The sequence below is a fragment of the Alnus glutinosa genome, chromosome 6 (genome assembly GCF_958979055.1).
Source record: "Alnus glutinosa chromosome 6, dhAlnGlut1.1, whole genome shotgun sequence".
Lineage (NCBI taxonomy): Eukaryota > Viridiplantae > Streptophyta > Magnoliopsida > Fagales > Betulaceae > Alnus > Alnus glutinosa.
The window spans coordinates 29,043,163-29,065,326 of record NC_084891.1 but is presented as its reverse complement, the minus strand read 5'-3'; the positions used below and the strand labels follow the sequence as shown (position 1 = coordinate 29,065,326).

At 36.3% G+C, this 22,164-nt stretch overlaps 3 protein-coding genes across 13 annotated transcripts; 1 reads left to right on the top strand and 2 right to left on the bottom strand.

The window, feature by feature from the left end:
* Positions 1 to 827: 827 nt before the first annotated feature.
* Positions 828 to 2,186, bottom strand: LOC133871696 (stemmadenine O-acetyltransferase-like). Its single transcript, XM_062309115.1, has one exon. The coding sequence runs from the start codon at positions 2,184 to 2,186 to the stop codon at positions 828 to 830; it is 1,359 nt and encodes a 452-aa protein (XP_062165099.1).
* A 4,922-nt stretch (positions 2,187 to 7,108) lies between these two features.
* On the top strand, positions 7,109 to 16,653 carry LOC133871118 (pentatricopeptide repeat-containing protein At1g76280). Of its 10 annotated transcripts, none has more exons than XM_062308485.1 (14): positions 7,109 to 7,309; positions 7,396 to 7,456; positions 7,781 to 7,853; positions 8,442 to 8,635; positions 9,126 to 9,233; positions 9,566 to 9,748; positions 10,274 to 10,792; positions 11,234 to 11,329; positions 11,451 to 11,624; positions 12,130 to 12,357; positions 12,946 to 13,089; positions 13,194 to 13,382; positions 14,746 to 14,865; positions 15,724 to 16,653. In XM_062308485.1, the coding sequence occupies exons 1-14, from the start codon at positions 7,296 to 7,298 to the stop codon at positions 16,123 to 16,125; spliced, it is 2,505 nt and encodes an 834-aa protein (XP_062164469.1). In that variant the 5' UTR covers positions 7,109 to 7,295; the 3' UTR covers positions 16,126 to 16,653. The 10 variants fall into 10 exon arrangements, with proteins under 10 accessions (XP_062164469.1, XP_062164472.1, XP_062164471.1 ...); XM_062308487.1 differs by having other exon boundaries at positions 7,110 to 7,309; positions 7,796 to 7,853; XM_062308486.1 differs by having other exon boundaries at positions 7,110 to 7,309; positions 14,746 to 14,859.
* Positions 16,654 to 17,269: 616 nt separating this feature from the next.
* On the bottom strand, positions 17,270 to 22,164 carry LOC133872057 (uncharacterized). Of its 2 annotated transcripts, none has more exons than XM_062309563.1 (7): positions 21,737 to 22,164; positions 20,902 to 20,991; positions 20,703 to 20,783; positions 20,369 to 20,500; positions 18,756 to 18,971; positions 18,563 to 18,655; positions 17,270 to 17,744 (listed from the first exon to the last, which is right to left on the bottom strand). In XM_062309563.1, the coding sequence occupies exons 1-7, from the start codon at positions 21,965 to 21,967 to the stop codon at positions 17,583 to 17,585; spliced, it is 1,005 nt and encodes a 334-aa protein (XP_062165547.1). In that variant the 5' UTR covers positions 21,968 to 22,164; the 3' UTR covers positions 17,270 to 17,582. The 2 variants fall into 2 exon arrangements, with proteins under 2 accessions (XP_062165547.1, XP_062165548.1); XM_062309564.1 differs by having other exon boundaries at positions 20,902 to 21,034; positions 21,737 to 22,162.

Sequence of the window (22,164 nt, the reverse complement as noted above, 5' to 3'; positions counted from 1 at the left end):
AAAGACTCTTGATGTTAGCCATACCGGAGAAAATTGAGAATCTTGGAGTTTAGCAAGGGATTCTTATCTTGTGAAGTATTTTTGGTGAAACATTAGTTTGGGAAAACCTCACGTGGTTTAATTATGATATATTGTTATTGAATTTATATGTTGTTAACTGCAGGTATGTTAATATATAGTGTGATCATTAAGAAGTGATTGATATTATTATGGTGAATTGTTATACTAATTTGTTGAAGGACTTTGAAGTAATAGGCTTAAATGTCTTATAATTTTATAAGGTAAATATAGAATTCTTGGATGACTACATTAATGATTTCTGGAACATATTAAAGATTATAGATGCTCTGGTTAACCTGTGGGAATTCTTATTGGCAGATATTTATGTAAATGTTATATAGAGAAATATATGCTCGATCTATATACCTGTTGTGGGATTGGGGTATTATACTATGATTTTCAAAACTTTATGCTTTGTGATATAAGAGCTTTATGCTCATGATCATTAATAAATAAAATACTTAAATTTTTCGTTAAAAATAAAAAATAAAAAAATATTGCTCTTACAAACTTACAAGCATTAATGAAGCACCTTAAGTGAAACTCTGCATTTATTATTGACTACCATGCTCTACAAGGAGAATGGTATGGATGATATCATCCATTATTGCACACAATCTTGAATTTATTTGTTGATAACCACGATCAAGCGTAAATAGAAAAAGGAAAAAAAGAAAACAAAAAAAAAAGGGCCATGATCATCAAGCCTACATCACAGAAGAATTAATATATGATCCGATCCTCACAACACAAGTGGCGTCCATTTTCTATTTTATGGGACTAGGATCCAAAGAAGCGAAAGCAAGAAGCTCCTTGTCTTGTGCCAACATAGTCATGTCTTCTTTTTCTAACACTACCCAAGCTTCTATTCCATCGCCGGATCTTGTATCCATTAGAATTACTAAATTTCGGAACACGATTTCCAAATCGTCGTTTGAACCAACTAAGCTTACCCACATTGGCTTTCCCCACCCAAAATCAATGTCATAGAGACCAAAGTTACACCAACTGGTAAACTCAATGAAATCCACTCCACAAGGAAATTCCATATTGGAGATAGCTCCAATACTCCTTGCTTTCACAATCTCCCAGAGTTTGGAAAACCCTGCATTACCTTGTAGGTTTTTCACAAAATCAGCATTGATTTTCCTTATTGCTTCTCTAAGCTTGTTCACCATGTAAGCAAAATCTATCTCCTCAGCTGTGCATAATGCGCCTATTGACCAAAGTATATTTCCCATGGAAGATTCTGTGAATTGTGGATCTGCCCTTCGGCGCAAATTCACAGCTTGGGTAATAAAGGCAGGTCTTTGGATACCGGAAGTGGCCTTGAAGGCAGTCATGATGCACTTCCATAGCAGTGCCGTCACAACCTCAACTCTTGATGGGTTTTGCACGCTTGAGCTGCTTGCTTTGGCTTTAAGTGATGCAATGGCTGAGGCATCAAACATGATTCTCCTTATAATACACCTGCCTGATTTGAAGGAGTACTTGGAAACAGTTGCCAAAACTGCCTCTTTAGAGTATGCATCGTTTTGTATGAAAATTGATGGGGCATCAAAATTAGGACATACAGCTTCAGAGGCCTTACGAGTAGTGGCTGCCCAACCTTTGACAAAGACACCGACGGAAGCTCCATCGGCGATCATGTGGGAAACAAGGAAACCAATGGCAATACCGCCGCATGCAAAGCTGGTCACTTTTATCATAGCTACATGATCTCCCGCAGTTAACTCCTTAAAATTCATCTCTTGCGGAAGAAGTTTTTGCAATGATCCGAGATTAAGCTGGTTGAGGCAGTCAACAAGATGACAGTTTGCATAAGCTTCTAAATAAAAAACCCCCTCGTCATTACAATCGATGGAGAGATAATCTTTGATTTTGCCAGCAAGTGGGTAAAAGCGAGTTAGGGTTTCTGATAGGGATTGCTTTAGCAGTTGTGATCTTTGAGAGAGAATATCAACAACATCATGGCTTATGCTTTGGTTCATGGGATAGAAGAAGATCGTGGGAACATAGGTGGAAGGAGCGGCCTGGTCCAAGAGGGAGAGTTTGTAGGTTTTCAGGTTAGGGGGTGTTGGAGAAGAGGGTTTGATGCACTCTTTGGAAATAATTTGGACCTCCATTTCAGATTTCTTTCAAGCAGACGTAGGCAGCTCACTGTCGCCAAAAAGTAGCAAGCTTTCCACAAGCTAGCAACGCAAATATCTGGTAAATAGGTGTTTAGTGGAGTTGTGCTCTACGTACAATAACGTGTAACATATATATATATATAGCCTCAACTCTCAAGGTTCACAGAAAAGAGTTGAGAGAATTCAGTAATAATGCATAACCTCGTGGCTCATATTGCGACTTGAAAAAGGCGATTTGCGAATCATCGAAGATGTCAAAGACTCAAAGCTTTTGGATTTCTTAATGTTGCCATGTGTTCAATAAGATACCATCATACCACTGCTCAGATTTAATACAACATCAAACAATATGTGAGACAGCTGTTTGGAGGGTCTAATTTCTAAGTATCCTTTTAATAATCTAAATATCTCCTTAATTTTATTCAAATACTATAAGTCATGATCTCGATCTCTTCATAAATTATTGATATCTCAATTTTTATGCAAATGTTATAGTCATCTCTCACTTTCATATACATTTGTTACGATTAAAATAATCCTTTAAAAAACTTTTTTTTTTTTTTTTTTGTAAAAATTTGCTTACAAAAAATGTATGGAATTTATATGAAATTTGTTAGAAATATCGGTTTGATTACAAAGCTTACTATAATGACTTTTTAAAAAATTTATGCTTCAAGCATTGATTTGGTACATGACTAATTAAATCGTAGGTGATAGGGACTAGACATATATTTTTTCTTTAAATTATATTGTAATATCTGTATGCTTCATATATAGCTAGCTTCTAGAGATATAAATTTCAAATAACTAAAAATGCTCCCTCCATCCTAAAATAAAAGAAGTGTTTTTTTTTTTTTTTTTTTGGGTGGGGGGGGGGGGGGGGGGGGGGGGGTGGGGGTTAATCCAAGTTCATATAAAGGAATTTATAGAAATGAAAACATTTATCTATTTAATTTTTCACATTGTCCTTAAATTTGAATCTGTCTTTATTTTTATTTTTATTTTTGTTAAAAAAAAATGTTTTCTTTCTTTCACAAAACACATAATAATAACAAAAATGCTTCTTTCTAGGAGTATATAAGAAGATTGTATATTTAGTTTGTTTTTATAAAAGTATGGCTTAAATTAAACACGTCGCTTTTCGAGACTGATTATATAAATTTCTTACCAGAAAATTTATGTCCCTTGCTAATCCCAATTAATAGTTTAAATTTGAATCCAACTACTTGCAATTATTAATAGTTTTCTTTTAAATTGAGTTGAAAGTTTTTTTTTTTTTTTTTTTTTAATTCAATCTATCAAATTGATGTTTTCAGAGCATGTAATTCTCACATTTATTTTTAATAATGCAAATAAAAATCACATATTCTCTCTGGAGCCCCTCCCCAGTGAGCATGGTTTTCACCGGGAGGGGGTGGCCTCACGCCTCCCCCTCCCGGTTGTGATTTCCCTCTGACTCCTCATGAGTCAGGTTATTTTTTTGTTCCCCCTGAGTTAGTTTAGTGGGGTTAGTATACTCCAAACCTTTAGGGGTTAAGGAGCTTTTGTTCCCCCTGGCTAGATCCGGCGGTAGTTGACCCTCCCCTAGCCTTTTTGAGCTATGGTGGCTTGTTATTTGTTTTTCTTTGTTATTTCGTTCGTTTTGGCAGAATTGTTCATCTCAAGATGTCTTCTATGGGGGAGTGGCCGATCCAACGTGTTGTCGACGGGATGATTTTTGGCAAATTTTTTCACATTTTTTTCGTTGATTTTGGAAGTCAGATCTACACTTCTCCGCCAAATTCTGATTGACACGCGCCCCCCAGCGCGTTCCCCTCCGTCTTCCACCCCTACCACCGCAAGCTTCGTCGTGTCGATCTTCGGTGATCGGCACGTGGTGCCTACGCTCCTGGGAGCTCTCTGCTCCTTGGCGCGCGTGAGGGCCACGCTTCGTCTCTTTCAGGCCGTGTGCGGTAGCAACCGGTTCTACAGCATCGGATTTCGTCATTTGGTTTTGGTGATGGGGCGTGTCCTATACACGCCACCGTCTGGCATCTTTGGCCTCCTTCTACACTGCCGGCAACTTGTTTTTGGGTGTTTCTGCTTTTTTGTGTTTGTGTTATTATCTTGTTTTTCTCCGGTCACAGCCTGCTTGTGTTTGGATCAAATTTTATGGAAATATTTGTTGGCTAATTGCTAAATCAATCCTATTTCTTTAAAAAGTGAGCGTTATTGTAAGAGATGCTCAATTGTCATTCTTGTAAAATTTGTATTTTTGCTTAGGCAGCTGTTTTATTAAGTCAAATCTTTCTGCCTTAAAGAGTTGGGGGGTCTTGTCCCTTACTTTCAAGTTGTAAGCCTCTGGGTTGTTTGCAGAATTAATGATAGCACATACTATTTGTTCAAAAAAAAAAAATCACATATTCTGTTAATTATATTAAGATGGATATCCAAGTCATCAACAAGCATGACATCTCACAATAAAACTATTGTCATGGACTTGAGTAATGCTACATATTACCCTTGTGTCATTCTTTTGTCCCCCAAAATTAATGTAGCTCTTAAAATTACCATTGAATTTATGATACACAACTATTGGATTTTGATCCAATAGTGATTTTAAGAGGCACATCAATTTTGAGGAGACAAAATGGAGACACAAGGGTGATATGTAGCATTACTCCATGAACTCATGGTTATCAACAACGAGTAATGCTTCATATCACCATTGTGTCCCCCTTGTATTCCCAAAAAATTGATATGAATCTTAAAATCACCATTGGATTAATATTTAATAATTGTCTATCATAAATTCAATGGTGATTTTAAGAGACATCAATTTTGAGAGGAAAAAAAGAAGATACAAGAGTGATATGTAACATTACTCATCAACAACTGGCTGGATGGCGGGTTGCCTGATAGTTTTGCTCTTATTAGTAAGATCGTCGATCAATGGAAAACAACAAACACAAATCACAAGAACGTGCCGTGCACCTACTTCATAAAATCTGCCAATATATATATATGGGCAGATTTTATGAAGTAGGTGCATGGCACGTTCTTGAGTTTTTTTTTTTTTTTTGGAGGGGGGTGGGGTGGGGGAAGGTGGGGGGCAGAATTTATTTGGTAAAAGAAAATGTCACCATGGCTTATACCGTTTATGAGTAAATAAATGTTCACTAAAGGCTTGCATTAACAGGAAAAATCGAAATCAAATTATACCAAATGGGTAATTATCAAAGGTGAAGATATATTTTACAAACAGCTTTATCATTTAGTGTGAAAATAAGACTATTAATTAGGATCCTCCATATTTTTTTAAATAATTCTACAGAACAGCTGTTAAAATTTTTATTTTTATTTTTAATTGTTAAATCAACATATAATTCGACCAGAGGGATACAACGGATTGAATAAACCATCTTGAGACAGTTGGGCTCTCGTCAGCCATTTGCAAATTTTAATTTTTTCAAGTAATGCTAGAAGTTATTTTTATGTCACTCTAATAGTCATGTAGACTTTAAAATCACCATTGACTTGTGATTGATCATTATTGAATTTTAATTAAATAGTGATTTTAAAAACCACATCGTTATTAGAGGGACATGTGTATGACATTTAAAATTACTCTAATTTCTCGGGTCCAATTTACGTCTGGCCCATGTGGTCCTAGGGAAAGGATCTGGTAGACGCGCGTGCATACCATCATCACCAATCACCACACACCAATAACAAAACAACGTCTTCGCTCCAAGACCAAATTTGATTTTACGATTTTTTATTCGGGCCTAGGTAATTTCAATTTTACATGTCTAAGTATCAAAACTTCAAGATTTTTCCCGAGAAAATCCATTTTCAGTGAATATGTCTCTCTTAGGTAAACCCTTGACGGGACTGATTTGGTTAGGGTGTACAAAAACTTATATACACATTGTTAAGATTGCATTTAATCAATATTAAAACACATGAGATCATAATATTTCACCATGCTTCCTATCAACTTAAAATAATTAATCAATACTTTAACATTGACCGTTCTTTCTTCTCATTAACCGTCATTATTGTTACAGGGACTAAAAATTATGTGAGCCCTTACAACATCAAAGGGTAACAAGCTACAGAGCTTTAGTTTGTGACATAATTACTTCTGAGAAATGCTAGGCTTACAAAATATTTTATAAAATAAAAAATAAATAAATAAATAAATAAAACTTACAAAGTGATATGGCACAACATGATTGAATTTCTCAATCAACCAAACTCTTGAAAAGCTCTAACCTTTTTTTTTTTTTTTAGTTTTAAGAGGCTGATATTGAGAGTAACTTAAATCACGTCAATAAGAGCAAAATATGTATGAAAAATAACATTAATGAAGATAAAAACGCAAATCTCATCAACCAAAAAGTTATGGAAAATGTTAGAATTACAACAAATGCACTACAAGTGCACAACACCAAGGCACATTGAAGGGGGTCCACACATGTGGATCCCATCCTATTGTGCCTTGATGTTGTATACTTGTAGTGCATATATCACTTCTCAAAAGTTATTTAACCGAAAGTTGAAACTACGCCCAACTAGTAATTCTTAAGTCTCCAAAGGGTAGTTCAATCGGCTGAGGGCCACGCCTCATGAAGCGGAGGTCACTAGTTCGAATCCACATTCCTCCCTCCCCTCTTGTGTGGACACGTGAAAAAAAAAAAAAAAAAAAAAAAAAAAAAAAAAAACTGGTAATTCTTAAAGGTGAAAGTATAATCAAAGGTTTCTTTTGGGCCGTTTTGGGCCGCATTATGTTTCTAGGGCGAGGTCATGGGTCTGTTTGCCTCTGGCCCATGTGGTCGTAATGGCTAGGATCTGGTGGATGCGCGTACATGCCATCATCACCGCACACCAATAACAAAACAGCGTCTTCGTTCTAAGACCAAACTTGATTTTACAGTTTTTTAGTTCAGGCCCAGGTAATTTTAATTTAATTTTACATGTTCGAGTACCCAAAAAACATTCCAGATTTTCCCGAGAAAATCCCTTTTCCCGTGAAAATGTCTCTCGTAGGTAAACCCTAGTCGGAACTGCTAGGATTTTGCATCAACGATTTCAAGCTCTACTGAGGAAGTCCCCGAAAACATGCATAGACCACTGTGAGTGTGATTCATTTAGGTCAATCATTGGCATTAACCGTACATGCCCCAAGATCACCTTCTTCACATGCTGCTTTCTTTCACAGAGCGAGGGTTCCTCTGAGGTCAATTTCGGAATCGTTGTGCAAATCGAAACCGCGCGAACATGTATGCTTCTTTGCTATGAATTTAAGTGATTCAGTTCCATTTGAATGGTTATCTATATCGGTAATGCTCAGTGTTCGGTTGCTATGAAAATCTTGGAAAGTAAAGAACTTCTAAATCTTGGATTCCAAATTCAGTTGTGGAGAACTTTTCGAGGCAAAACTTCATTTTTCCTTGGTTTCTCTGAGCAACCAAAAGAAAGGATTATTAAATGTACCCTTTTTCAGATAAATTATGCTTGAGTCCTCACATTATGATCAAAGGAAACCAATTCACAAGTAACATCTGGGATTTGGAGTGTTGATCGTTCTTTCTTCTGCTTAACAGCCATTACTGTTACAGGGACGAAGAAATGTTGCTGAAAATCTGGGATTTTCTCTAGCCCATTCAACATCAAAGGGTAACAATAATCTATAAAAGTTTCAATTTGCAACTTACTTATTTCTTATATGTTATTTTAAGCTGTTTACTTGTGCCAAATAATTTGTGCCCAAATATCAACACTTACGTATTGTATTGGCTCGACGCTTTTTAAAGATTTTGTTTACAACCAAAAGAATTTGAATCTGCATCCAAGTTCAAAAATTGAGGTAGTACCGTTCTGTTTGTGGTCAGCATATTATTTGTTTGTGCATGAAACATAATTGATGGCTACTTTAAGTGTAATTCTCACTTATAGGGCCTTATAATTTAATTTTCTACTATCTAAACTTTTTGGGTCATATAATGTTGTTTTCTACCATCTATATCCAACTCAAAGCCTTTGCTCCTTTTAATTGGGGTTGGCTTGTAAATCTGTTTCATCATTCTGCTTTATTCTTGTCCATATTCTCCTTCAAATCAGATGTTAGTGTGTCCTTTCTACATATATGAATTAATGCGTACAATAATCTTAAGTTCTGATATAGTACATAGGAAAAAGTGATTAATCAACTTTGTGTTCAATTTTTTTAAAATAAATCTTGAGAGTGTAGAATTCCAACTGCAGGTCTTGCATTTTTGGTGTATGGAACAGAATCAACTACAAGATCCACGCAGATGCAAATTGTTGATGCACTTCGCTTGGGTGAGAGAAGCAAAGCTTCTAATCTGCTTTTAGATCTTGGTCATGGAAACCACTCATTGAGACCTAATGATTTTGTTCATATTCTTAACTACTGTGCTAGATCACCTGATCCACTGGTAAGCAGAATGACACGGAATTTTATTACAGCAGTTGTTTGTGTGTGGAGGTAGGACATCTGTGACAGATCACCTATCAGCATGATCAAATTAAGTAATTGGTATTTGCGTCTCATCGCATTCCTTGGCTCCCCCAATTCCACGCCTATGTTCATTCATATCCCCACTTTGGCCACCAGAATGAGAGAATTCTAGCTCCACCCCTGTTTGTAGAAAGTGGAGGAAAAGAAAACTAACAAATCGTGCATACACAATTTAAGCAGATATGTGCATAACTTGATTTAGTGGAGAACTCTCTGTCAACACATCTAATGATGGGTAACTGTACCATGCTTCCATTGAATTTACCTCACTCTTGGTAGGTGAAGATGGTATCCTCTACCTTTTGTCATGCATGAGAATGCTCACTATGTTGAACACTCTGGTCCTGAACTTAATAGGTTAATAATTTTTATATGTGACATTTATGGCTCTTCATTTTGGCATGCAGTTTGTCATGGAAACTTGGAGTTTAATGGAGGAAAGAGAGATTGGCCTGAACAACATATGCTATTTTCTTATCATGCGCTCTCTCTGCAAAGGGGGTTACTTGGAGGAGGTATAAGCCTATTAAACATACTTAAGTGGTATCTTGATTATCTTTTTTCTTTTTCTTTTTCATGATATATGCTGGTTATAGTATTAGTTGATTAGTTTGATGTCATACCCACAACGTTATCAATTTTTAATTTTGTTTCTTGGACTGATAGTTGTAAAAATGGATTATCTTGATTAACTGGTCTGGCTAGGTTTTTGTGCACCGGGGGGGGGGGGGAGAAGTCACTGGGAGACATGCTGCCATTAGATTGCTTGTTAATTGATGTAAGTGCAGTCTACTTGTAAACTGCAGTTATAATGAACCAAGTATTTTTGTGTCTTGTATTTTTTCAGGCATATAATTTGATAAATTTTCTTGGAGAAAGGCATGGCATCTATCCAATTTTATCTGTGTACAATGGTTTCCTGAGAGCCTGTGCCAAAATGCGAAGTATAGTTCATGCCAACCAATGTTTGGATCTGATGGAGCACAGAATGGTGGGGAAGAATGAAGTTACATATTCAGAGCTGCTCAAGGTGTGTGAACTTAAGGATTGTAGGTGCTGGTATGATTCTTGTTATTCTTTACTCTCTCTCTCTCAGAGCAGTGTCTTGAGCACAATAGTAAGCACTTGACAACTTTTGTTGTTTCCTTTTTCATGTTTTTACTGTTAATTTTGTAACATTTAAAGAATGTTCTCATAGGAAGCAGTTTTAGTTATGGTCTAAAGGGGTTGTGGCTTGAAATGATTGGTGTTATAATGCTTGACATAAATGTTTTAATTTATGAGAAACCAGATCCCAATGGATTATACACGCCAGTTAGTGAATAATTTTTAATAGCAAAAGTTTTCAGTGCTTACAACCACTCTCTGCATTTTTTCTATCCAGTATTTTTTTGTGCCAGAAAGTAATATTGGTGGTTGCAATTTTGGTTAGTAGAATATTACTCTAGTTTTGTTTCATTATCTATGCTGTGAAACATTGGAGGAAGATAAGAGCTACACTTGTTGTGGAGTCTATATGGTGATTATTCTTTCCTGCGTGTTTTCTTTGTTTCAGCTTGCAGTTTGGCAGCAAAACCTCTCTGCCGTTCATGAAATTTGGGGGGAGTATGTAAAACACTACAGTTTCAGCATATTTTCTCTGCGAAAGTTTATTTGGTCTTTTTCAAGGTTGGGAGACTTAAAATCTGCATATGAGACTTTACAACATATGGTGTCTTTAGCCATCAGGAGAATCATTTTTGTTAATAGAACTGCTGAAGGAAAGCTGTATTCTTCAAGATTGGACATTCCTATACTTTCAAATGATGGATTAGGAAGGAAATTTGACTTGGAGGGAAATGAACATTCTGTTCCCTCCATACACTGTAGGAAGATTGATACGTATCCTGGTAACATAGAGCAATGCACTCCTCCTAGCATGGGAAATAGGGAAGTGGAGAGTGGTGGACTAGGTGTGCTTAATAAATATGAAAACATGCCTGTTATGAAGGTTTTGAGGTGGTCGTTCAGTGATGTGATACACGCATGTGCACAAGCTCGAAATTGTGGGTTGGCAGAGCAGTTAATCCTACAGGTAGGATAACCGGATTATTTAAGCTTGTCATTGGTTTATTCTGTCTGAAACCTTCTCTTCTGATGAACAAATCTTTATTGCAGCAGAAATCACTAAACATGGAAATAGTTTTTATTGAAAATTATGTTATTGTGGGCGGAAATTTTAGATTTTAATATCTTTAACTTTTGTGTTCTTTTTGTCTCTCCCGATAGCTAAGAGTCAAACTGTATTCCCTTTTACATAAATAATTTTGTTATTTGTTTTCAGTCTTCATTATTGCTGCACGGTGTCCCGGGGATCTAGTCAAGGCAAAGCCGCAGATACCCCGGTTATCAAAAAAATAAAACAATTCTTCATTACAGCTTCACTCTGTATTTTTCCTTTTTAGTTTCTTACATTTGATTCATAATCAAATTAGCCTCTAATTTTGGACTAAAGTAAGGCCCCATTTCTGTCTAGATGAAAAATCTCAGGTTGCAACCGTCAAGCCATACATATGATGGTTTTGTTAGAGCAATTGTTTCTGAGAGAGGTTACATTGATGGCATGGAAGTGGTAAGTTTTACATCAGTTGTCTTCAGAACTTCTTTTCTACCAACTCGCTGAATATCTTTAATGTCCTCTTTGGACTTCTTTTATATAGATATGTTTTCTTCCTTTTGTCATGCTTTTGCAGTTAAAAGTAATGAAACAGAGGAATTTGAAGCCATATGATTCAACTCTTGCTACCCTTTCAATGGGTTGCAGCAAAGTGCTAGAACTGGATTTAGCCGAATCTCTTCTGGATCAAATATCCGAGTGCCCATATCCTCATCCTTATAATGCTTTTCTTGCTGCATGTGACAGATTGGTGAGTTATATGTGAAGCTCTACACCACAGCTATGTTCCTCATACTGTTTTGTTTTCTCAATATTTTATGACTTTTCAAGACTATGAGATGGAATATCCCCTCCAGTGAGTGTTCAGCTCTAGTTCCTAAAATATTTAACAGTATAAAGACAAGTTAAATGGAACCAATGTACTTTAATTATGTTTCTGGTTATAAAATTCTGTACCAAACTTTATGCAAATCATGCTTCTATTCTTTTTTTTTTTCAAAGAAGTTATTGCTTATTTGGCACTGATAGTAGGATCTATGTTTAATAGGCATATCGAGTAAGTCATTTATGTTAGCTGGGGCAGCACTATAGAAGCATCAATTAGGATCTTTCTACTGATTCTCTACAAATTCATCTCCATGAAGGTGATTTGTGTCAATCACTTAGTTGAAGTTCACTAGCATTAGATAGTAGATACTGTTTGGTTTTTATTGTTCTCCCCATCAATCCAAAATTTTGTTGCATTAAATCTGCAGGACCAACCTGAACGTGCAGTGCAGATATTGGCTAAAATGAAACGTTTGAAGATTCTGCCAGATATCAGGACATATGAGCTGTTGTTTTCATTATTTGGTAACGTGAATGCCCCATACGAAGAGGGCAATATGCTGTCGCAGGTAGATGCTGCTAAGAGAATAAATGCTATTGAAATGGACATGGCGAAAAATGGTGTTCAGCACAGTCATTTGTCAATGAAGAACTTGGTAACTACTAGCCTCATTATTTGTACTTTTTAATTGGAAACTGACCGAAACAGAGTTGACCGTCAGAAGTAAAAATTGGATTTTCACTTTGGATAATTCAATTAGTGTATTCTCCTACAACAATTTTTACCCATCTGTTTAATGAGATAAGTAAGTGAACTTGTGTGCACTACTCGTATGTAAATGGTGGCAGGGCACAATTTAGAGTTTTTTCCTCCAATTTAGGATGTACTCTTTGATTTGTATTGACCTGGATTGGGAATGAAAAACTTTATTAAATAAAAAGTCGAGAACTTTTTTGTCCTGGTGTTTTCTTGATAAATTGAATCTGTCTGAAGCTATACTTTGGGGGGAAAATGCACTGGCCCATGGTTACTGGTAGATAGTTTTTCATTTAGCTTCAACGGAAATGATACAGTTCTCTTGCCTTTTTGCTTTCATCAGCCTCTTACCATCAACAGAGTGCCACCAGCAGTGCTCCTTATTTTTTTCACTAAAATCATCTGACGTGAAGCTATTATGGTAGACATTATTTTTCATTGCTTAGGACTTAAGCTATGGCATTCATTCCATTTTTCTTCTCTTCAGTTGAAAGCCCTTGGAGCAGAGGGAATGATACGAGAGCTGATCCAGTATTTACAAGTGGCAGAAAACCTTTTCTGCCGAAATAAAACTTATCTTGGAACACCTATTTATAATGCTGTGTTGCATTCACTTGTTGAGGCTAAGGAAGTAAGTACCTCCCACACACACTGTAATTATTTAGTTTCTATTTCCTTGAGGCATGGGTTTAATTTATTATGTGTTTCTGTATTATATTTCTGGTTGACATGCAGAGTCACACGGCAGTAGAAATATTCAAAAATATGAAGTCATACGGCTGCCCCCCAGATGCTGCAACTTATAATATAATGATCGATTGTTGTAGCATTTTAAGATGTTTCAAATCTGCTTGCTCACTGGTTTCCATGATGGTGCGTGATGGGTTTTATCCACAGACATTGACTTACACGGCTCTCATAAAGGTATATCTTTGTACTCTCTGGTCCCTGCAGAATGTAGTCTGAATTATGCATCTAAAAAAACTTCTCCCTTCATATCTATGTAGCATGAAAGAGTAATGTGTGCAAAGTACTGCTGACTACAAAGTAGTCTTAACTTATTTCTGCTTTCTATGCTCCGAAATCTTTGTCCACAAGTGCTACATCAATATTTGATTCTTCACACCGAATTAGTTAGTCTACAAATTATGAATGCACTTCATTTCAAGCTGAAGCATATTCAATGGTACTGTTGCATGTTAACATACCAAATTACCAATTATACTTATAAAAAACATACCAAATTACCAATTATGCACACTTCTCGTTTTAGTCATTACAGAACTTGGAAACTTTTACGGTCTAATTCAAATCGTTTGGCATTATGTCATGATTGTAATTCTGGATCCCTTCAGAGCCCAATTGCCATTGTAGATAGTAACCCCAGCTTAAATTATATGATCTGAAATGATTTCCACTATATGGTGATTAGGCAAAAATATGTTGAATGTCCTCCACATCATTCTGTTCGTCTAACAAACCTTATTTGGTCTTTCTCTTTTCTGCGTCAACATCAGTCTAGGTTTTTAATATGTTTCCTTTGTCGCAGAAACGAAAAAGACAACAATAATTTACTTGATCTAAAAGGTAAAATTGAAAATTTGAACTTTCCATCTTAAAAGATAGAAATTTTCTGCTGGCAATGATATTTTGATTAAAGAAAGACTAGACATGCCTTTAGGAATATGAATGAGTATTACTGGAATATAAGAGGTTGGAATGGAATGACCATTCCTATTCTTTTGTTTGGTGACAACACATATAATAATGCTCTCACTAGAACGCTTTTAATGAGATTAGCTTATTACTTATCAAAAAAACATATGCTCTCACCAGAATTGAACCAAAATTCTTAAAATATCCAAGATTTTTAAAAAAAAAATTTAAAAAAAAAAAAAAAACTGAAAATTATATGGGTGGCCGACCAGCCACGGTGTTCTGTTAGGGTGGCTGGCTACCCATAAAATTCATTCAAAAGTTTTTGTAAAAAAAAATAATAATGTAGATTCTTTGGAAAACACAGTCTATTCCTGGAGGAATATTTTTTTCTCTCATTTTTTAGAGGAATAGCGTGCAACCAAACAAAAGCTTGGCTATTCCATAGAAATTTCCATTCCGGTTCAAGGGTCTATTCCGCATATCAAACGTTCCAAAAAAAAAAAAAAAAAAGCTTGATGATTTTTCTCTTAAATGATTTTCAATGATCATCGGGTTTGGTATTGGTAACACAATATGTGGTTGCTTTGGAACCATCAATATACTCAATGCTGAGCTTAATTTGTTTCAGATTCTGTTGGAAGATGAGAATTTTGATGGAGCGTTGAATCTTTTGGATCAAGCATGCTCAGAGGGGCTTGAACTTGATGTACTCTTATTTAACACCATTCTTCAAAAAGCATGTGTAAGGGTACTGTATCTCATGTGTCCTTTTATCCCTTCCCATCTCTCTTCATTTTAGGCGTTGGAACTGAAGTATGTCTTTGCATGTCTTCAGTAAAAACTAATTTTATGTTGCAAAATGCTTACATTTCATACGTGCTTTGCTTGTCATTCATATATAAGAAAAGAAAGTTTTGTATTGCTTTGTGGACCTAGTGACACTTTCTTCTAAGAAGTTTTGGATGGTTGCTCTTTTTTCATCTTAATTGATCGTATCTGATCTGTAAACATCAATGATTTACACTTGCGAGTTTGCATGCATCCATGTTCTTGTGAACATACCTACTTATTTGGTGTCAAGCCCTTCCTATTTTTATAACCTCAAGTTCCACATCAGTGTTAATACCTAAGGTGTGTATGGAAGGGTATTTGCATCAAATTTTTTCCTTCATGCCAAATCTTATGCATCTTTATCCAATTTTCCAAATTTAGCCTCTCTAGACCCTGTATTGCCATACCTACTTATTTGGTGCCATTCTCAATGGTACTATGGGTATACATGCAATGATGGATTTGTGCTTTCATATAAAATTCGCAGATATAAGGGCCAATTAATTTCCAATGGATGTTGAAATAGGCCACCAATATTTGCTTCATTTCAAACTGAAGTATAAATTGAAGAGTCGCCATTTTACAAAACCCGTGATAGCTAGGCTACATCTCCAACCTTGCTATTAAACTCACAACTTAGTACCTTATGTTGGACCTATATAAAATCACGGTAAATGTAGTCGGACTATCATTTCTTGGGCATGTCAGGTCAGTTGAATTTTTATTTGTTGTCAGAAACATTGTTAACGTCAGTTTTTCTTCTTTCATGCGGCAGGGAAGGATTGATGTAATTGAGTTCATTGTTGAGAGGATGCGCCAAGAGAATATCCAGCCCGATCCATCAACCTGCCATCATGTGTTTTCTGCATATGTGGACCATGGTTTTCACAGCACAGCTATGGAAGCATTGCAGGTTTTGAGTATCCGTATGTTGAGTGGAGAAGATGGCACTCAACATGAAAATACAGAATTTGAGGACGATTTCATCCTTTCTGAAGACTCAGAAGCAGAGTCACAGATACTGCAATTGTTCAAGGATTCTGAGAACGTTTCTGTTGCACTTATGAATTTAAGATGGTGTGCCATAGCTGGGTTCTCAATTTCTTGGTCACCAGATCAAAGTCCATGGGCTAGAAGACTCGTAACAAATTATGAGACCAGAAAAGGAGCTACCTGATTAACATCAGAATGAGATGTTCTTGAATCAACTAAGTGAGCTGGTCTTAATTTTGTCATATGGTAGTGGCAATGCAATTGTCTTGATAGTTGGCAGAGGATAAAGCTGCTTGGTTTATCAGTGACAGGCTCAAGGTTTGAAGCCATACTGCACAGTGGGTGATACTCACAGGCCTCTTGGCAACTTGTTGAACGCACATCAGCTTACTTTCGAAGAGCTCCATAAGATGTCTGAGATGTGTTTTAAGCCCTGCAAAATAGGGCAATTTGATATGAACTCTCTTGTCCATTGGCGGGTTTGTATCGTAAAATTCTCAGTAAATGCCTCATTTTTCGGGTGGGGCGCAATATCATTTTATGTAGTATTGCTAAAAAGTTCATTTTTATCTTGCAAATATCTTACAATGCTGATGTGTTAGACTCAATCAATTCTTAGGTTAGTCGTTTAAAAAATAATAATACAAAGATTGTATTGACTTGTATGCATTAAAGAATAGTTGGGAGAGAAAAATGCAATTTCTAGCATTAATCTTTCTTGTATCTTTTTTTTCTTCTAAAGTTATGACTTGCAAGATAAAAAAGTTTAAAATGTATATTTGACAACTGCGATAATGAAATAACCCGTTTGAGAGCTCTCTTACGGTGTAAAATTTTGAAATGTTTATTAAGAATTTATTTATTTTATTTAAAAGTTTGGTTTGATTTTTGTAAATATCGGTTCAATCCAATGAAAGAAGAACCAAAAAGACTAGGGAACCTTTTGGTTTAGTGTATCCCTTTTTAATCCAATGACCGACTGATGTTCTAAAGTGCCGGGCCCTTTTTTTTTTTTTTTTTTTGTTCAAGTACTAAAGTGCCGGGCTAAATCGAGCCGACTAGATTTGACTCTTGGCAATTTTGAAACCGCTTTCTGCCTTGAGATCAGGCTGGGGCTAGGATTCCGAGTATGTGTGCCAATGTGATATAAAAATTAAAATAGTTTTCGTGTTTTGAAGAGTCTTTTCGGCCTTTTGTTGTTTGTTAATGTAACAAAAAAACAAAGACAGAAAATAAAGTCAATAAACATGGCCTAAAATCTCCCGGTAGATATAGCCCGGCAAACAGCTACAATATCATCCTTATAACAATCCAAGAATTCCATGCTCTTTTGATGGTAAATAAAATCATTTATTGTGAGCATTTGCACGTCTTTGAGACAAAATACAGAAGAAAAATTAACTAATGTGTCCAAAAATAATACCTTAGCTTTGACACTATTAACAATAATTTCGACTACTGGAGAGAGGCAACGGTGGCATGTGAAAATTTTGCCTTCCCAACCATGAATCACCTATGGATTGAGCCTTCAGCTTTGTCCAAACTTTAAAAAGACCCTTCTTTCACATAGTATTCCAGTATAAAGAACACTGCTCCAAGAGCACCATAACTTCTGTTCTCTGCAGTTCAAACTGCAGTGCTTTAAACATTTTCTCCTGGAGGTAATTCCACAAGCTTTGGGGGAGTCCCAAGGACTCGTTCCATGTCAAAACGGACTTCAATGTTGCGAATGCTGTAACCAACAACCATCAGCCAATAAAGAAGCTTGGCAAGTTCGGGCGCACTCGTCTCCGTTACATTTGTCTGTTATGATGAATACAGATTTCAAGAATGTCAGTCAGTATCTCAAATGATGAAAAGAAAAAAAAAAAAAAAAAAGCTGTTCATCGCCCACAAGAATCAGAAAATTGGATGCAAGATATTTGTAAGATACTTCTGCTTTGAAGGCCTATTAAAGTAAAATGAACTTAAAATTATATGCTTATATCAAACGACTAATTGAATAAGCCAAAAGATATATATGACCAAAAAAATCATGAATATAAATAATAGTTTTGAATTCATGATGGAGATAAACCCAATTAATCTTGACTTTATATTACATTGGCAACTAGGTACCACTGTTGCATAGACCATGAATCACTGAAATGCTCAATTCAAGAAGTAAGAGTCACAAATATTAATACTACCTGATTTCTAAGAAAATCTTAGCAATTGTCTGGAAAAAATTTATAGATGTCACCAGTCAATAGGTGCTTTTGCAATATATTTTCTGATCAAGTACTTAACAAACTATCCTCTTCTCAAAACTAAACAATATCACACTAAAAGTAGTGTTAGGATGAGTAAAAGAAAGTAGTCCATTAAGCAAGATTTTTTCAGCAGTTCTGGGAACCTAGCTTAATTAAAAATATTCAACCAATTTTACCAATTTGCTGTAACACAACACCACTAGCTTGGAGAAGTTCGGCAAATTTATTGCTTACAAGAGGGATCAACTGGAATTTAAACCTTGCTGTAAAGACTGTAACAAACAGAGAGCTAAAGTTCGAGCTAGGTGTAAATATTGTATCAAATAGACGGGTAAAGAACAGCCATGGAGTACAATATAAAAGCCAGACCTTCATTTGGCTGGGATCTGAGACAGCCAAAAGGCGCTTTATGAATGTATTCATCGCAAGCACAACATCCTCTCCGGCACTGCTTGTCAAATCCTGCAAAATGTTGAAGCCATGTAAATAGAGGTTCGAAGGAGGATCAGTGACACATTATAAACAGTAATATTACGTAAAAGAGGGCAGCAGTTTTTCTCACCTTCAGATTTTGGGGCTCAAGAGATTTTAGATATTCCAACAATTCATTTTGCCCATTTGATTTTCTACCAACTTGATGATTCAGTTCCTCAATCTCAGCTTCAAGTAACTCTATGTACTTTTTTGCATCAATTCGTTCAGGACCAGAAACATTATTCCACCTAATAACTTCACCTGACACATTCTTCTGTGTACCAGGTGCATAATCTGGCACATCCTGTAACAGCCGTAGGATCAGGTCAAATAACGTACCAACTAAAGCTGAAGCTAGGTTCTATTTAACATGTGAGGAAATATATGTAACATGTTGCCAGATATAAAATGTATGATAATAATATTTCATAAATAAATCATACATATAGATCTAGAACACTCGCCAACTATATATAACTCATCAATGAGATTTCAGGCAGTAATAGACAAACTCAATAAACCCCGCTCTATGAAAGCAAAAGAAATTTTTATTACAGGAGATAATAAACCATAAGAGCAAGGCATCTCCCACAAGAATCACTAGAATGTCAAAAACGCAGCACAACCCCTTATATATGTGATGATTTTGGTTAGAATGAGTAGTTCAGTCCTCAATTCTTACAGAAGTAACTCACTCTAATACCAAATAGTACTTAAGGGCTGGCTGTAAGGCCAGCCATGCTCAATGTTCAAACAGCTGGGCAACTGAAAAACCACTTATTGTGTAAATGAGAGCTCACATGATGTCATGTTATGAGGACTGGAGTTGTGGGTTGAATGCATGTATCTCTCCAGGCGTCAGATTTGGTTAAGGTAGTATGACTTTTACAAACACACTCTTCTCATTCAATATGACCATCAACAATTATAAGGCCCCTCTTGTATAAAAAACACGTCAGCTGGAAAAATTAGTTTGTAGAGTTAACATATGGAACCTCAAGAGCTATATAACTTAGTACTTGTTCAAAAGAAACCTAGAGCATTATTTAGTAAAAGGAAAAATAAGAATTCTATACTTCCACATAAAAACAACTAGCCCACCCGCATAACAGGGTTTTGCACCAGTTTAATAAATTTTATCAGCATAAATCACTAATAATAACAATTAAGAAAAGGCATATTTCTGTTTAAAACCTGGAAAAATTAAGAGGGATAGATTCAAAGAGGTGAATTCCGTGCATGGTTAATGATTTAGGAAAAGTAGTCTCCTCAATACGTAACAGTATCAACTTAACCCCGTGGAGAACAAACAGAAAGTATATAACCAATAACTGGATTCAGGGGAGTTCATAAACTGACCTATAATAATGTCTACTAGCACTTCCGCATAGATATGACTGATCACATGGGAGTCTATTGTTAACACTATGTGCATCATACTAAAGCCTCAGATGGATGGTATTGTTTTATACCATTCTATCACTGTCCTATGGGTGAATTGCATCCTGTCATGGTGGAGTGCTGCAAAGTGAAGCGCATGATTTCAAGGTTCAAACCCATAGCGTTCCCTTGGTTCTCACAATCCCCATAAAAGAGTAAAATGAACTTGCGATCAAATTGTCTAACAATTTTGATGTTCCTCTTCAAAAGCAGCAATACTACAAATTTGTTTCCTCAAGACAAAGGAGGAAAAGAAATTGCCTTTTTATCTTGCACGTCAGGAAGAGCAACCTGCTCCAAGCTTTGTTGTAGTTCCAAACGGTATTGTGCATTCTTAAACATATATCCAGTCATCATGACACTGTACATTAGCTGTGCAATGTTTTCAGCAACCTGAAAGAAAAACCAAGTGATCTAACGGAAAATGCTCAATAAAAAGTTACATTGAAAATGTGAAGTGCCTGTATTGGGATTATATTGCTAAAATACACTCCTGAAGTAATCAAACCAGCTTAAAAATTATAACTGAATTTTCCGTCCACAATATTATGAAATGCTTGCAGTGGTTTACATATCCAAACATAATTACACGTACTGTGGAGACTGTCACTGCAAAAAATTGTGGTGGAAGTGTTCCAATCATATTTGTCACCGTTTGACGCATTGCATCAACTACCTGAAAGGTGAGCATGAAAGATAATTCATTTCCACTGGGAACACATGGCCATGGAAAATAAAAACCTCCAAGTAACACTGCAGCAGCATTATATACCATCAAAGGATGGGTAAGATACCTGTTGAGGTGCTTTCTTCACAAACAACTCCATAAATTCTGGCTGCACATTTTTGACATACTCCAATAGAATTTCTCTCCTGGTCTTTGGCTGTAGATTTCAGAAAGGGACACAAGCATACAGTCAACTATAACTGCAGAAAGCAAATTAAAAGTATTGGAGTCAGTTATATTTCCCTACACTACATTATAAAACTCAGGCATAGCATTTTGAAGCCTAGTGTTAAGCACTTCCAGGTTCAGTGTCTCGCACTGTAAGACATCACGATTTAGCCCCGATTTTGAACCACCATAAAATGGGTTCTCAAAAATATATTGCCTAAGCCAATAACGACGGGAATCAACAATCCAACGGTGACCTCGAGCTACAAAGGGCAATGATCCACTAGTTCCAACTCCACGTACTCCTAGCATCCCATAGCCTCTCTAGAGGCACTCTCTATGATAATATGCACAGCCCATAACTTCTTTTGCTCAGTTAGATCTAGTACTGAAAAAAATTGCAATTTTGGGTTAACGTCATTTACTTATCTATACACGTAAATTATATTTATATACATGCACAGCCTTGCAATCAATGTAACTAAACCCCAATTTCGCAATTGTAACCCATTTTTTCATCATACCCTCCTTACAATTTCTTCCACACAAAATCGTTCACTAGTAATCACCATAATGACCAACATAATCCAAGCTATTAAAATTAACAGAAACTTTCCCATTCAAAGAAATGTTCACAAGAAGTTTTGAGAAAGACTAAAAAACAAACAAACAAACAATCCACCCATAAATGAACGTATAAATGTATGTCAAACAAGAGAGGGGGATGGAGAGACCAGAGTGCCGTTGGGAGGCTTGGAATCGCCCGAGGCATTGGAAGCGTCGTCCTTGGAAGAATCATAAGCGTGAATTCTCAAAGCGAGTCGTTTCGTTCCTCTGTACTTGGTCCTTATCGGGAAGCTAAGCGAAGAACAAGAACGAGTCGAGCAATACGACGCAGACAACAAAGAAGAAGAAGAACGAGAAACTTGAGGCACAAAGGAGGGCTTCACCATTAACGAATACATTTTGAGCAATCAGATAGATTTCACTCAAACCCTAATTCTTCTATATCGTCGCCATTAACAAAGAGCACGGAGACAGGGAAAGTGTGTGTGAGAGAGTGAAGTCAAGTCGATGAAAGCACAGGGTTTTCTCGTGCGGGAATTGTCACTGCCCAAAGATGAGGGTTTTGCACGTGTCACTGAGAACCGCACCGCGTAGA